The 15,439-nt window shown below is 47.6% G+C and overlaps 1 protein-coding gene across 1 annotated transcript; it reads right to left on the reverse strand.

Moving 5' to 3' along the window:
* Positions 1-10,007: 10,007 nt before the first annotated feature.
* On the reverse strand, positions 10,008-11,934 carry SOX17 (SRY-box transcription factor 17). Its single transcript, XM_082337709.1, has 2 exons — positions 11,588-11,934; positions 10,008-11,266 (listed from the first exon to the last, which is right to left on the reverse strand). Exons 1-2 carry the CDS (start codon positions 11,883-11,885, stop codon positions 10,329-10,331), a joined length of 1,236 nt encoding a protein of 411 aa, XP_082193835.1. The 5' UTR covers positions 11,886-11,934; the 3' UTR covers positions 10,008-10,328.
* Positions 11,935-15,439: the final 3,505 nt, after the last annotated feature.

Consider the following 15,439-nt stretch of genomic DNA (forward strand, 5'->3'; position numbering starts at 1 on the left):
TTATATCGTGAAAGCAATTTCTTACCTCTAGTACAATTCCATTTGCATTGAAAATGCTACTAAAGTGCTTTTTAATGGTACTTTATTTATGTTGAGGGGAAATAAATTGTGATAAATAGTTTTGCCTTGTGGCCAAGAACAGCTGATCACCATCCTTTCATTTGTGAGCAGACATTGAGGCTTCAATCTCTACTCATAAATCATGCTTTCAAACCTCTGTCCCCACCCCTAGCTTACCTCTATCTTTCTTCAAGTGTGGTGTGCAAACATAGAAGCAGTACTCACCTGAGGTCTCATAGCTACCTCATATAGTGAAATAATTAACTCTAGGGTGTCACACGTGTTCTTCTTCATGCTTGCCAAGATGACCTCTGTTTTTTTTCACAGCAGCTTTGTTGACCCAGGTCATTAGGAATGTGATGAGAAAAGAAAGAGATTAAGGTGATATATTTTATTTTACACTGCAGGGGACTAGGAATGTAACTGCAGTCAGTTATTATGTCTCAGCTGAGGTGCAGTAACTCCCTACTAAGGAACAGCAACTGCTCAAACTGTTCTAACTGAATCATTCATTACACCCAGTATTGTGTTAGATAAGTGGCTTGGTTCACATGCCACTGTTGCCTTAAGATTCCTCCCCTTGTCTCTTTTAACAGCATTCATAAAGTCAGTTATTTTTTTCTTTATATTTGCGCATTTATTACTTGTGCTTTTCTTAATTGAATTTCTTCTTGTTGATCTCAGGCTATTTCTCCAAATTACCAGGCTAATTTTAACTTCTAGTTTTCTCCTTTATAATGCTTGCAGCCCTTCCCAGGTTGATAAAATCCAGAAATTTTGTTAAGTATAGTCTATATTCATCTGACTCATTATTAGAACTACAAAATAAAGAAATGGGCCTGTATAAGGATTCCATCTACAATAACTTTTCAATTTATATGTGATGGCACTGATAACTATTCTTAACTGTGATTTAATCTGGACCACATCTCCTCAATTTAAGAGAAAGTAATTGTCTTCCCCAGCATGTTTTTTATGTGCACTGCAGAGACTTTATCCCCTTCTACAGTACGGAAAAGTTTTGGCTGGGCAGGGCCAGCTCGATTGGCAGATCCCCTAGTGTTGACTAACCAGGTAGCTTTTGCTAAATGTGTGTCCCAGTATTTGAACGTCCCAGCACTCCTTGCTCTCAATGTAGTCTTTAACAGTCTGAGGATTGTATCCTTTGATTTTCCCAGAGGCTGGTGCGTGACAGGGGATATGATACACCCACTCAATGCCATGCTCTTTGACCCAGGTGTCTATGACCTTGTTTCGGAAGTGAGTCCTGTTGTCCGTTGCAACAACCTAACGTCTCAACAATAGGCATTTTTTTACTGTAGCCCATTTCTTCACCATCCTCATCATACCAAGGGCCAGCGTCACTGCTACCACAATTGGGTGGTGTCCCAGTTTTGGCTGGCATAGAGTTAATTTTCTTCCTAGTAGCTGGTGTAGTGCTGTGTTTTGGATTTAGGATGAGAATAATGTTGATAACACACTGATGTTTTAGTTGTTGCTGAGCAGTGCTTGCACTAAGTCAAGGACTTTTCAGCTTCCCACACTCTGCCAGGTGCACAAGAAGCTGGAAAGGAGCACAGCCAGGACAGCTGACCCAGACTGGCCAAGGGGCTATGCCATACTGTATGGCGTCATGCTGAACAAAAAAACTGGGGGGGTTGGCCAGGGCGGGGGTGGCGTGGCTGCTGCTCAGGAACTGGCTGGGCATTGGTCAGCGGGTGGTGAGCAATTGCATTGTGCATCACTTGTTTTGTATATTCTTTTATCATTATTATTTTTCTTTCCTTTTCTGTCCTACTAAACCATCTTTATCTCAACCCACGAGTTTTACCTTTTTCCCTGATTCTCTCCCCCGTCCCACTGGGGGGGAATGAGCGAATGGCTGTGTGGTGTTTAGCTGTCTGCCGGGTTAAACCACGACACAACATCAAAAGTTCTACTATCATCAAGCTTTATCTACTGCTTTTCCCTAAAACACTTAACTACTTACTCTGCTAATGTAGGAAATCACGTTGAATTGACAACATTTGTTCCTGAAAAATCTGTTTGCTTTCTTTAGTTTCTTTATCCTCTCACTACTTGCAATAGTGTTAACTGTTTGTTTTAATATCTTTCCGGTTATCAAAGTTAGGCCAAATGATTTGCAACCCTCCAGGTCAGGCTTTGCTTAAGAAAAATATTGTTTGTCCTTTTTCATTCCAGGGAATCTTCCTCAGGATTGTGAAACAGAATGTTTCTCTCATGATTAATCTCACTAAGTTACCTCCGAATTTTAGATTTTCCACCATCGGTTTCCACCAGTTCCAACATCATTATTTTTAGAAAATTGGAGATTGTATATTTACCACTTTTGAAAATTTTACTACACCTAGCAGTATAAAACTATTGATTTAAAGGCCTAGTACAGACAAAAGCCAATTACCTTCCCACTTGAATCATTTTCCCCTCAGTTCCTGATTACTGTTATTTTTTCCATTAGTTGTCCTTCCTCAGTGGTTTGTATTTAAGATGCTATAAATACAGCGCAGTGTTTCAGAGGATGATCTCCTTGCTCATGCTGTAAGAGGAGGGAAAACTTGTTTGACAAATGATCTTTCCAAGCTGCGACAGTCATAGTTAAAACTGACACTGTTTACCTTCCTGTTATCAAGGATAACGGCAGTAAACTTTGGAAATCAGTTAGTTTCTCTTGCTTTAAAGTAAATCATGAGAACTCATGGAGGTTACAGATATTGGAAAATATCTGTAATTCCTGGATATTACTGTAGTTCTAATTTAGGAAGTATGAAGAGTCAAGTTAATGTGGTTTGTTTATATGAGACATCACAACAGTGTTATTGTTATTCATCACTTGGCACAAAGGGAAGCTTGGAGTATTTCCAGACAATCTACAAACTGGAGTAATTTCACATAACACTTGAGACTGCTGAAGAGGTAGCATCAGAAATGGGTTTTTACTTAGCTCAGATGCTGAGATTCACTTCCAGGTGTCAACTTAAGAACACTTCAGGTCTACGATAAATTCAGCTCCAAAAGGAGCTGTTTATACTGTATGAGCAATCACACATTCCAACCAAGACCCTGCTCTCAGCCAAGGTGCTGCTCCACAAGGATGCAGGTCTTCAACAGGTCCTATGTCATATCTGCCAGTCTTGTGTTATTGTCCTAAATACCCCTAGGACATCTCAAATGGCATCAGACCCTGAAGTTTAGGCAAGTATAGCATTATTTGGAAGGTATTTGGGTCACAAAATCCATTGACGAAGAATACATTGAAAACCTTGAGAGAATATTTCTCAGGCTGCAGATGAGAACATAGCACACAAGAAGGATTACAAACTTTTCCAAAACTCAGGGATATGCTATGGCATTATTGCTGATGTAAATTCAAAAACAAAGTTAAAGGCAATCTTACTGTCACCTAGCTACAAAATGTTTAAAAATTCTGTTCTTTTTTTGCAATGTTCAGTTACTTTGTCCTTAGCAGAAGTAAAGATTCTCTAAGCCATGAATAAAAGTGAATAGAATATTATAACATTCTTGATTAGATCAGAAGTGTGAAAAAGCATCTGAGAAGATTAGTACATACCACAATACGTATTTGTCTATAAAGTCAGTTTGTTAAGCTTCTCTCTATGAAACAGGAATAGAATTTTACATGTGACAGGAGATCATAATGAAAAGTCTGTTGGCTTTTCTTTCAGATTTCTAACTTCAGTAAAATACAAAAATGTTCACATTGACTGAAAAAGATCTGGTAATTTAAAAAGGTTCTCTAATAACTTAATGAAAATGTATTTATTGTGGTTACAGGTCATCAACATCATGTTTCAGACTCTAACCCAAAAAGGAATGTCATTAATGGCAGCACCACTGTTACAGAGATGAGCAATAATCTTGTTATGATAGTTGAAAACCAAAATGAAAGGCAGATTGCTTGTCACTACCAAGAGCAACTGGCAATATTTTCTGAAGGCATTGAATGGAAAAGTGAGTAATGCAGGAAACAGAGCAGTGAAGGGATCAAATCTTTCCCCAAGGAAGAGGAGACTGCTTAGTTGCCAGGCTGCAGAGGTGGGGAACAGCATAGGTCACACTGCAGAAGGAATCCTGGGAATTACTAGTATTTCACTTAAGGGAAAATTCTAATCTTAGATGCACTGCCAGCCACACTTGCCATCAGCAGATCACAACCAAAGGAGACTAAAAGCAGCCAATGCTTTTCCTATGTAAAATAAATTCTTAGCAGTAGTATTATAGTTTCATGTAAAGTGAAAAGCTATGGTATTATGTAAATCCAAACTAAAGTACAATAAACAAATTGATTCTGGATTATGAAGGGCAGCTAGCTGCCCTGCTAAAGTTTAGGATTTGTGTAGTTATTTCTGCAATACCCAGGTCATGCACGCACAGCAAATTATATGAAGGCCATTTGGGAACAGTAAAATGAAAATTCTTGCCCAAGGATGTGTGTTGTAGCCAGGGACTGTTACACAAATAGAGGAAATAGCACAATTATGTCAAGGTTGTCAGGCAACAGAACAAGCGTGAACATGCTATGTTGTGTTACTGCAGGAGGCGGCTTCTCTACAGCAGTAAGCCCATATTGACTCAACTACTAACAGGACGTATATTTTGATAGCAGTAAGTAGTCATTCTGAATTACTTTATGTATACTGAGTCAATCCAAATAGCTCATCCTGACTGGCAGAAGCATTGAGGTTGTTAGGAATGAAAGAATATTCATGTCTAATTTACCCCTAAAGAGTTTCAGTTGTCTGTCACATTGGATTTTTCAAATTCTGCTAAAACTAGAAAATTATCTATAAATACAAGCAATTTGCCCGCTGCTTCTAAACATAGATTACATACAAGACATTGCAATTTTTTTCATGAAGTATAGAAATGAAGATTGTGCTACCACAAATTGTTATCAAGTGTTATTTATCCTTTCTCAGCCATCTAGCGGTCATGTTCCCTGGCGAGACTTCCCCCGACGGCAGGCAGCATGGCTGTTTGCATCAACCTAACTACATCCTCAGCGTGAAGCTTATTGAGGGAAAGCATTTACTCAGGCTTCATTTTGCATATTTGATTTTTCTTGTTACGAAAAAGATACGATAGATGAGTTGTGAACGCTGCTCTATGTTTTTAAGAGGAGCAAACTTTGAAGCCAAATTAGCAATTGTCGTCCTAGAAAAAGTTTTAAAGTGCTGCAGTTTTGCTATACTGGGATTATAAACAGAGAGAAGTGCTGCATAGACCCCAACCCTCAATGGCCCTTAGCTGCTTCTCTGATGGTTTAGTCAACAATGAGGTGCTGAAAGCTACAACTCAGATGCCACCTGAAGCGTTAGGCACTTGCACGTCTGCCATGAGCCACAAACGAAGCTCCCAGTGCTGATATAAACTCAAAGCAGACAAGTTGCTCCAGCTACGGTTCCATGAACACTACTCTCACAGCAAAACTGGGCTAAACCCAGAAACTAATAATTTAACTTGGATCGGTGTTATTGGTTTTGTCACCATGAAAAAGTTTGTGGAACTACGACCTCGGATTTGTCACTTAAGGTGACACAGCTCTGACACAGGATTTTCAAACTGAGAGTTTTCCTCTTTTAGCAGTGGTGCTCTGAGCTTGATCTCCTTGATGCAGATTTTTTTTTTTAGATCTTTTACTTTCCATCTCGTCAAGGCTCTCAAATTTCTAAAGACAGTGTTTCACTGAGGGACAGGCTGTTTGGAAAATTTTCTGTCCTGAGATTAAATTCATCTGGATGAAATTTTTGTGAGTTATGAAAGACAAAGCTTATTTCTCTACCTCTTCCAACCAGGACAGACTGTAAAGGACTACAGAACAGACTAAACTGGACAGACTGTAAGTTACTACATAAGCTTACTTACATAAATATGCCCACCCACTCAGTACAACGAACCCATCTGGATTGAGGTAGCTATCCCCCACACTAATGACACAGAGTATAGGTGATGCTACACTTGCTGGGAAGTTCGCAAGGAATGCTTTAGGTGCTGTAATTGGAAATCAGACTCCTCTCACGTGGATGAAACACACCTGTCTCTCTGAGACTCCTTGCAGGACACTAAGAAAAGGCTGAAGGAGTAGAAGATCTTTTTCAGGCACTTCAACTTATGGCAATAAAATAACAGCCTTGTTATTTTTCACATGATCTGTGGGGATTTCCAGGCTATACATGAGCAGGTATAAAACAGCAGGTTATTCCCTGAGACATTGCCGTGAACTATTCAGGAATAGCAGAATAGATCTTCTCTTTTTTGCCTCAGCTTTGCATGTGGGTTTCTCCTTCTGCTTTCCAAGAATATTTGTAGTGAAACAACATAGGAAATTTTGGCTGAGAATAGAAGCGATAGCACTTGTATCTTGACAAATTCTAACAAATTTTCCATGCATTAAATAGCTCTCTACAGGTTTAACCTGTAATTCCTAATCAATGGTGAATTAAGCCCATTCTTTTTAAAGCAAGCCCAGGACACTGTGAATCAAGGTTCTTACATCAATATTAGTGAGTATTTTTGTAACGCTACACTTTCAGACATCATACCCAGTTCAAAATTATGAAAAATTGATACATATTGCATTCATCTGATGCCAAATCTGCTTCCCTTCGCCCACGGAAACGACTCACTGTTTTCACTGTTGATTTTAAATGAGAAAAATGATCATACACTGACATCTTGAAAGAATATGCATGTAATCAAGGAAATATACATAGTCTAGCTCACAGTAACTTACAGAAATGGTACTTTTCATTAAAATAATCAAAGCATAAAACAAAATCGAGACTACATAACCTGACTATACCTTAGACTGTTCTCCAGTAAGTAACACTAATCTGTGCATTTGAAACCAGAATTTGTATTGTACCAATTGATCCAAGTCCATGAATTCACAAATTTTGGGTTACCTTTCCAGTTAATTTGAACACAACCTTTAGCCACAAAAACATATTCTAATATTCTTTATCTTTGTTCAACAGGGGACAAATTTTTGTTTTAAACAGGATGTGTGCAGGGCAAATTTTGTTTCTGAACAGCAATAACAAGAAGCTTTAAAGTAAATCAGACACTGTAAAGTAATTCCACAATGCCTTGGAAAGAACCCAAGACTCACTGGTACCTAAATATATTCTCTATGGGTAGATGCAGCAGCCACCCTCAAGGTGAACAATAACTATATTCCCCTGACAGCTCCACGGAATACTCCATGAAACAAGTTTTCTCTCTGAAGGAAAAGGATAGAAGTTGATTTTCTCGGAACTGTTGCTTATTAAAAACACAGATGATGCTAGAACCCTACATTAAACAACTACATGGTAAGATTTTATTTTAATGAAGAACTTTGTTTCTAAAACCTTACTTCAGCATTTTTCAATGTCAGGTACACAGAATTATTTTGTATCACAGTACAGCTATGATATATAAATTAATTATTTAATAATGAGAGGAGATATCCATAACAAAAGAGCCTCAGCAGCTCAAACTTTTTTACTTTGCTCATTACTATTTCACTATAGGTGAAATACATTCCTATAAGAAGTGTTCTGAAATAGTCTGAAAACAGCTGGAAACAGAAACTTAAAATTTATTTCATCGTGAAATTCCTGGAGACTGCATCAAGTTTCAGGACAATCGGTGTTTTAAATTTATTGATGTCTCCAATGGCATTTCTACACATGCATTAAAGTGGTCTGTATTTTTCCTGCTGCTCTTCATTTTGAGATTCTTTTTACTAAAGGACTCATGAGACCATAATTAGAGCTTCAGTTTTACCTGTGTCAGGTGACATATACCATAACCTTCGGGTGTTTCAGTTTCTTTTTCTGAAAAGTCTGAAACTTACGTCATTAACATTCTAACAGCTGTGACACTTTCAAATTGTAGAGATATATATGTTATGTTCACGCTTTAATTAAATCTGAGACAGACAGCCTAGAACTACATTTAATCTCAAAAAATACAAAAGATAAAAGAAATAATGAGAGTATGCTACAATGTACTTACCTGTTTTTCAGTTGCAAGATCTTCCATGGGCCGTAAGACACCCCAGGAGAAATCCCGTCTCTACACAATCATGTACCGTTTTAATTAAATATGTTCTAAAATCATTGGGGTAAGCCAAGGTGCTTATTCATAACTTACCCGACAAGAAGTATAAATTAGCCATTATTTAGGACTATGCTGCCATAGTTAAATTGTTTTTACTCCACTAACTATCCTAGACTTCCTCACTTTATACTGCAATCTGTAACCCAGAATTTAAAATCTATTTATCAATATACATTGATGTAGCAATCATTCTGCATACAGCCATAAATGTATTGGTTGCTAAGACAATTAATATATTTCCCTTATCTGAAAATCCATATTCATTTAAGAAAGATTTTCAATAAGTAAATCATTGGTTTTAAGAATATCTGCAAAGGGAACAATATCACTCTCGCTATATTAATACGGAAACTAATCAAAGCAATGGGGCCTCTGTAGAACAGGTCTCAGGAATAAAATAAGTGATAAAATCTAATAAAATTATTTGATATATGTGATTAAAATATTTAAGAGCATCCACACCCTGATTTCCAACTTACCATACTAGTGGCCTTGGACGTACGATGACCTTTGATTTATCACAACAGAGGAAAACACAGTCCCGTTAAGAGTTCCAGAAACGTGCTCCAATAACCTGAGTTGAGCAGGACAGCCAGAACCACGAGATTGACATGTCCACCACTTACCAGCCCATAAACTCCTCATGCAGCAGCTCCAGGAAACCAACAATTAATCAGGGCGAGGAATCATACTTCAGTCCACACCACCCACACTTTGACATCAGTGTCAAAAGTAGGTGCTGCACAGGCAAGCCCCAGCCACCCAACAAAGAACCAGGCAGCCACACAAACCAGCTGGGTACCCAGGGCACACACGGGAAGCTGTTAACCACACTACACGTAACTGAGAAAGTACAGAAGTATTTGTCTTATGCTTGAACCGATACAGCAATTAAGTTATGTTCCTGTTCCTAAATTAGTGCCCACCTCTGGTAAACAGCCCAAATGCCTGAGTATTATATTTGGTGATGTTGAATGTGGTACAGATTGCAACTAAATGCCTGCAACTAAAGTCATCTCAGATTTTCCATTTAGTTGTTAGCTTTATGTTTACCTGACAGTGTTATGATGAGAATGAGATGTAGTTGTACTCTTGCACTGGCAGAAATGTCACAGAGCAGTACAGCTGAACATGCTAAAAAAACTGGTTAATTGATACTGGCAGTCGAATGAGAGCAACCGAGATGAGCATTTGGGCTAATTTGTTTTTTCTCCTTACTGATATAAGCCTGAACCCCAGGACACAAAATGGCCTAAACATACTTGAAGGTAGGTGGCAGAAAGAATTTGTAAATACAGTACCAACGCTATTTGGGAATCATTGCGTTCAAACAGAAATCACTATGTAAAGCAAAATCACTTTCACATCTACAAGTATCCAAATCCAATGGGCTTCAAGGCACACTGTAAAATTAGTATCTCAAACTTAGCTAGCTTCTTTTGTTATAGAGACTATAGTTTCAGGGAGGAGCTTTTTTCCCAATGCATTAATGACAACTGCAAATTCCAGTTGGCATGTACAAACCAGAAAAAAAATCTACAAAAACCACAGTTAAGTACAGTCACACATTCTGTACTCCAAGAGACAGCAGCACTGACCTAGCCATTCAGCTGTGTAACAGAAAAACAGCCACACCTGGGAACAAACTTCTTTGGTCCTGGAGACCCTTTCAGAGCCATTGTCATGGTGAAAGAAGGTGTCACACTGTATCTGCATTTGCTTTACTCCACCTTAGGGCATGACTGATTTAACTTTAGATTGGTCTCCCTAAAGGACCGTATGACCAAGAAGAATGACAGAAACAGCTGTACATAAATTTATTTTCCTGAAGTACAAAAAAAAGGATAAATATAGTTAAAAACAGCTAATAAAAACGTGCTCTGGGCAAACAAATAACGGTGCTCAAGTTGCAAGAATAACGATCACTTTGGGCATGGACGTAAAAAAGATGTAAACATGCTGGCACACCAGTCGAAAACCAGTTTGAACCATGCTTTTAATGTGCATATTCCGCCCAGACTGGGTTTGAGACACTCTCCCGATAAGATTCAAATAAATTACATAAATAGGAGGGGGGCCGGGCGCCTCCCTGCCAGTCCGTGGCGCGCCCCCGAGCGAGTCCCTCACACGTCGGGGTAGCCGCAGTAGTAGACGGCGCTGCTGGCGTCCGACACGGCCGAGGAGACGGGCCCCGCGCCCTCGGGCGCCGGCAGCCCCGCCGCGTCGTGGCCCGCGAAGGGCAGCCCCAGCTCGGGCTTGCAGGCGAAGCGCAGGTACTGCTCGAACTCGCTGCGGTCCACCTCGCCCAGCAGCTCCTCCGGCGGCAAGTGCTCCAGCGCCTCCCGGCACGGCGCCGCCTCGGGCGGCGGCGACGGCTGCCCCACCGCCCCCGGCGGCAGCGGCAGCGCCGGCGGCAGCGGCGGGCCGCGCCCCGGGCCCGGCGGCTGGCACGCCTGCCCGTAGTAGGCGTGCAGCGGCGCCGGGCAGCCCAGCAGCCCCTGCAGCGAGCCGCCCGGCCCCAGCGCCTCGCCGGGCGGCAGGTGCCGCCGCAGCGCGGCCCCCGCCGGGCTCTCGCCCGCCGCCGCCGCCGCCGGGTACTCGGCCGCCGGGTGCGGGGCGTAGCCGTAGGGCACCAGCGCGCACTCCTCCTGCAGCCCCGCCGCCAAGAAGGGCGCCTCGCTCTCCGCCGCGTCCAGCGGCGACGGGTCCGGCGTCGGCAGCCCGTAGCCCTCGAAGCCGGCGCCCAGCGGCGGACAGTCCCGGTAGTGGCCCGCGCCCGCCGCCGCGTAGCCCTGCTCGCCGTAGGGCAGGCCCAGGCCCTCCACGCACATCCTGCCGCCGCCGCCGCCGCCGGCCTCGCCGCCCAGCCCGGGCCCCGCCGCCTCCGCCAGGCCGTGCTGCAGGAAGCCGCTCTCCACCCGCTTCAGGCGCTTCACCTGCTTCCGCCGCCGCGGCCGGTACTTGTAGTTGGGGTGGTCCTGCATGTGCTGCACCCGCAGCCGCTCCGCCTCCTCCACGAACGGGCGCTTCTCCGCCAGCGACAGCGCCTTCCACGATTTACCTGCGCCCACCGGCACCGTCAGACCGCACGCCCACCGGCGGGCCCCGACGCCGCCGCCCGCAGCCCGGCCCCGAGCCCCGCCCGGCCGCGGGCTCCTCGCCCTCGGACCCGCCCGCCGGCGCCCCGGGCACGCCGGGACCCCGGGCCCGCCAGCTCACGGGTCCCCCCGGCCCCCGCCCGCAGCCCGGGCCCCCAGGCCCGCCCGGGCCCCTCGCTCTCGCCGACCCGCCCGCCGGGACCCTGGCACCCCCCGGGCCCTGCGACCCCCCGCCCGCCGGGGCCCCGGGGCCCCCGCCACCCACCGGGCCCCCCCGCGCTCACCCAGCATCTTGCTGAGCTCGGCGTTGTGCAGGTCCGGGTTCTGCTGCGCCAGCCGCTTGCGCTCGTCCTTCGCCCACACCATGAAGGCGTTCATGGGCCGCCGGATCCGCGCCTCGCTCTTGCTCCGGCCGCCCGCCGCCCCCGACGGCGCCGCCTCGCCCTTCGCCTTCGCCTCGCCCAGCGGGCTCAGCGACTCTGCCCACGGGCAGGGGCCCACGGCCGGCATCATGGTGGGCAGCGAGCGCCGCCCCTGCGCCTGGTCGTCGCTGCTGGCGTAGCCCGCATCGGGGCTGCTCATCTCGGGCCGACGGCTCCGGCGGGGCCGCGCCACGGGCTCGGCGCTCGGGCCCCGCTCGCCGCTGCCGGCCGCCGCCGCCCGGCCCTATTTGAGCTGCGCCGCGGCCAATGGGGCCGCGGGGGCGGGCGCGCCGCCGGACGGTGGCGGCGGCTCCCGCTGGGGCGCGGGGCGGCCCCGGGGCTCCGCCCGGCACCTGAGCGGGGCGCGGGGCCCGAGCCGCCCCCGCTCCCCCCGCAGCCGGTGCCCCGCGGTGAGGGCGCGGAGGCGCTTCGGTGCCTCCGCGCTCCCAGCCGCCGCGGCGCGGCTCCGCGCCCGGGAGGGGCTCCTCCGTCCCACCTGGCTGCCACCGCCGCCGCTCCGCGGGAGCCTCCTGCCCTCCGCCCTTCGCGCTGCCGCCTTGGCAAGTTGGTTGCATTAGGTCACGGCGTGTTCAAAATGAAGCCGACCCTCGGAATTTCATCGAAGTATTGAGAAAGGCTGTGAAGACAATACTGTGTTTTTTTCCTAAAAAGCTCTTTTGGGCTTTTTGCGATTTATTGTAATTACTGTCCGACTGCTGTCACTGTGAGCGTGGTCCTGATAAATGGGACGTGCTCATCAGCTGTAACAATTCTCCCATTTTAAGCTTTCTAGTATTTGATCGTATTTTCAGTCGTACCAATAAGCCCATCTATATTTCATTGCGTACCACGGAACGTATTGTACTCGTTCCATATTTCATGCAGGGCGAATGCGTAACAAGTTTGCCCGTAAACGAGCAGCCGAGCGATCTGCACCCTTGGCACGGCCTGGAGTGTATGTGTCGGACCATTTTGTTATGCAGAGCAACTGCCCAAGCCCAAGTCATCCGTGCCTTTCTACGTGAAATTACAGCTTCTTATTTAAATAAAAAGGCTGTGCAGTTACGGGGGGGGGCAATACTGACTGAATCGTGCCCTCATTAATTAAGCTTGCCGGCCGGTAAGGATAACGCCTTTTTTCCCTCCGATGGGGCGCGTTTCCCCCCGCCGGGTGCGCGGCGGGGCCGCGGGCGGAGCTGCCGCCGGGGCGGGGCGGCGGCTCCGGGCGGGCGGCGGCGGCGGGAGCACCCCCCGCGGCTCGCTGCCCCCGGGGAACCCCCCGCCTTCCCTCCGCCGACCCACACGGCAAGTTTTTAAAGTATCTTACGATTTCTTGCCCGGTGCCTCTGTGTTCGTGTTTCGCTTGAAGTCGCGACCAAATACTCTGGTGTAGCTCTTAACGCGGAGCAGCGCTGACGGGAGTTGCTCAGTCCCCCGTCTTCCACCTGCGCTGTGGGACTGGGAGCGCGGGAAAGCGAATATAAACGCCTGCAGGCTGGGAAGGGGCCGAGGAACGATCCAGCGGCCATTTAACGATAATGATGATAATGATGTCCACGTAAGTTTGACAGAAATCCGTTCGGACAGAAATGAGGTGAATGTATTTACATTAAAACCCCTTAAACTGCAGGAAAGAATAGCTTCTCCGCTCCAGTTTTTAACACACACACACACATGCACATAAAAATCATCACTTGTATTCTTTAGACACGTATTTTAAATTTCCCCAGTATAGAAATACGCCCCGTTCCCTGCTGCAACTGGGAGTCGATTTTTAGGGAAAAATTTGCCATCCTGCAGGACAGGGGCGGGGGGGGGGCGGGCAGGACCTGTCCTGTAACCCCGCGTTTCTTTCCGAGCCCGCAGCCGCACCGCTGCTCTCCTCGGCCGCCTCCGCGGCGGCCCCGTCCTCGGATTTCACCCCTTCGTGCCCGCCCCGCTGCCCGCCGTTCGCGCTGCTGGGCGGCGGGACAGAGGGGCCACCGCGGGGCCCTGCCGCCGGGCGAGCGCTGGCGGCGGCGGGTCGCCCCGTGGATCCCCCACCCGCAGGCTGCGCCTTCCGACGCGGCCCGGTTATCCTGGGACCTGGCGCCCGCTGTCCCGGCCCGCAGCTCGCTGGAGAGGCGGGCGCCGACTGTTTGCGGGGGGGACACGCCGTCTCACGGGCATGCTGCGGGTTTTCTTCGGCAGACCCGAAACGGGTCAGCCGGGTCAAACCATAGCCGGGCGGGTCAAAGCAGCGGCCGGCGAGCTGGCGTCACGTCACGCAATTCATTCACAACACGTAAAAACTGGGCAGCGTGAGTTCATAGGGCTCGTCGCATAAAGCCGCTCGACTCATCATCATCGCCATCAGCAGCTCCCCTGAGCACTAATGATTGCCCAGCGCCAAAAACAGAGATTCGGCAGCATAAAGAAAGGACACTAGGAGAGGCGGCAAATAAATCACCTACTCCTCCAAGCAAGTGTGGCTTTGAAACGAGTTTCACAAGTAATATGTTGCAAACATGGAATTCCACCCAGTCTTCAGTCCTGGGATGCCACAAGTGCCGATGGGACCCGGCAATCCGGAGTGAGAACAGATCCCCGGTGCCGACAGCCGCGGGGCCCGGGTGGCTCCGCGCCGCGCTCGGAGCAGGCAGGGGAAACAAGTAACTCACCCCTTCCCTACACCAGTGCCAACGCCTTCGTAACCTGTCGGTTTACAAGGTAGAAACTGCTCATTCCCGCTGACAACCAGTTTGGGGTTTTTCCTTCAGAAGGTGTGGGCTTTGGGTTTTTTCTCCAGCCCAATGAATAAAACCGAGGATAAATTCAGCAGCATCCAAACTGGAGAGAAGTCACTCAGCTGCCACAAGACGGGCGAGGAAAATTACATAGCTGCTCTTGCTCCGGGCCGGGATTCACATCTTAGTTGAAATCTCTTTATGCCACGGACCTCCAGTGAGCTCCCGAGTAAATCGTTCAGGGTGAAACACGTACACTTAAAGTATCAAAGTAGCAGTCTGCGAGAAGCCTCGACTGGTCCATGCCCTGCGTTACATGCAGAGACAGTTGCCGTATTTAAGAGCCTCTGTGCAAACACACAGAAGGTGAAAGAAACTGTCCTCGTTTTGTAGACGGGAAGCTGAAGCAGGGCGATCGAGCTCTGCTCTTGCAGGCATTTAATTAGTCCACACATGAATTCTCTGTTTAAACTTAAGCTTATGTGGGTATGTAAGTACTGGAATTTACAGACCTCTCCATAACACAAGCTACTCAGTGCAGCAATACAGAGGGAGTTAGCCACTGTCAGGCCCTGATGCACACTAATATCTAAGTAAAGAACCCGAGGAGATGAGATAGTTGCACTGGTTTTCTGTCCTATTTGAATCGTTGGGCAACTGCAGCCGCATTTGGCAGCGGGTCGCAAGGCACAGCAAAGCCCGGAGGACGGCGGCGGGGCCCCGGCCTCGCAGCGGGCTCTCGGACAGCGGGGCCCGCCGAGCCGCAGGCAGAGCCAGGGGGGACACGGACGAGGGGTCCCGGGAGGGGAAGGACGGCAATCCCTCGGTTGTCCTAACGCCGGGGACCCGAGGCAGCCCCCTCTGGCCTGCCCAGCCGCTGCGGCCCCGTGTTGCTTTTGTTTAGGCGCGTCACAAGGTTGCAAACGCCCTGTCGCTGTCGCCGTCGCCCGTGCTAGGTGTCCCCGTGCTGTCTGCACCGGTGTCATGG

Source organism: Platalea leucorodia (assembly GCF_965183815.1).
Source record: "Platalea leucorodia genome assembly, chromosome: 1".
Taxonomy (NCBI): domain Eukaryota; kingdom Metazoa; phylum Chordata; class Aves; order Pelecaniformes; family Threskiornithidae; genus Platalea; species Platalea leucorodia.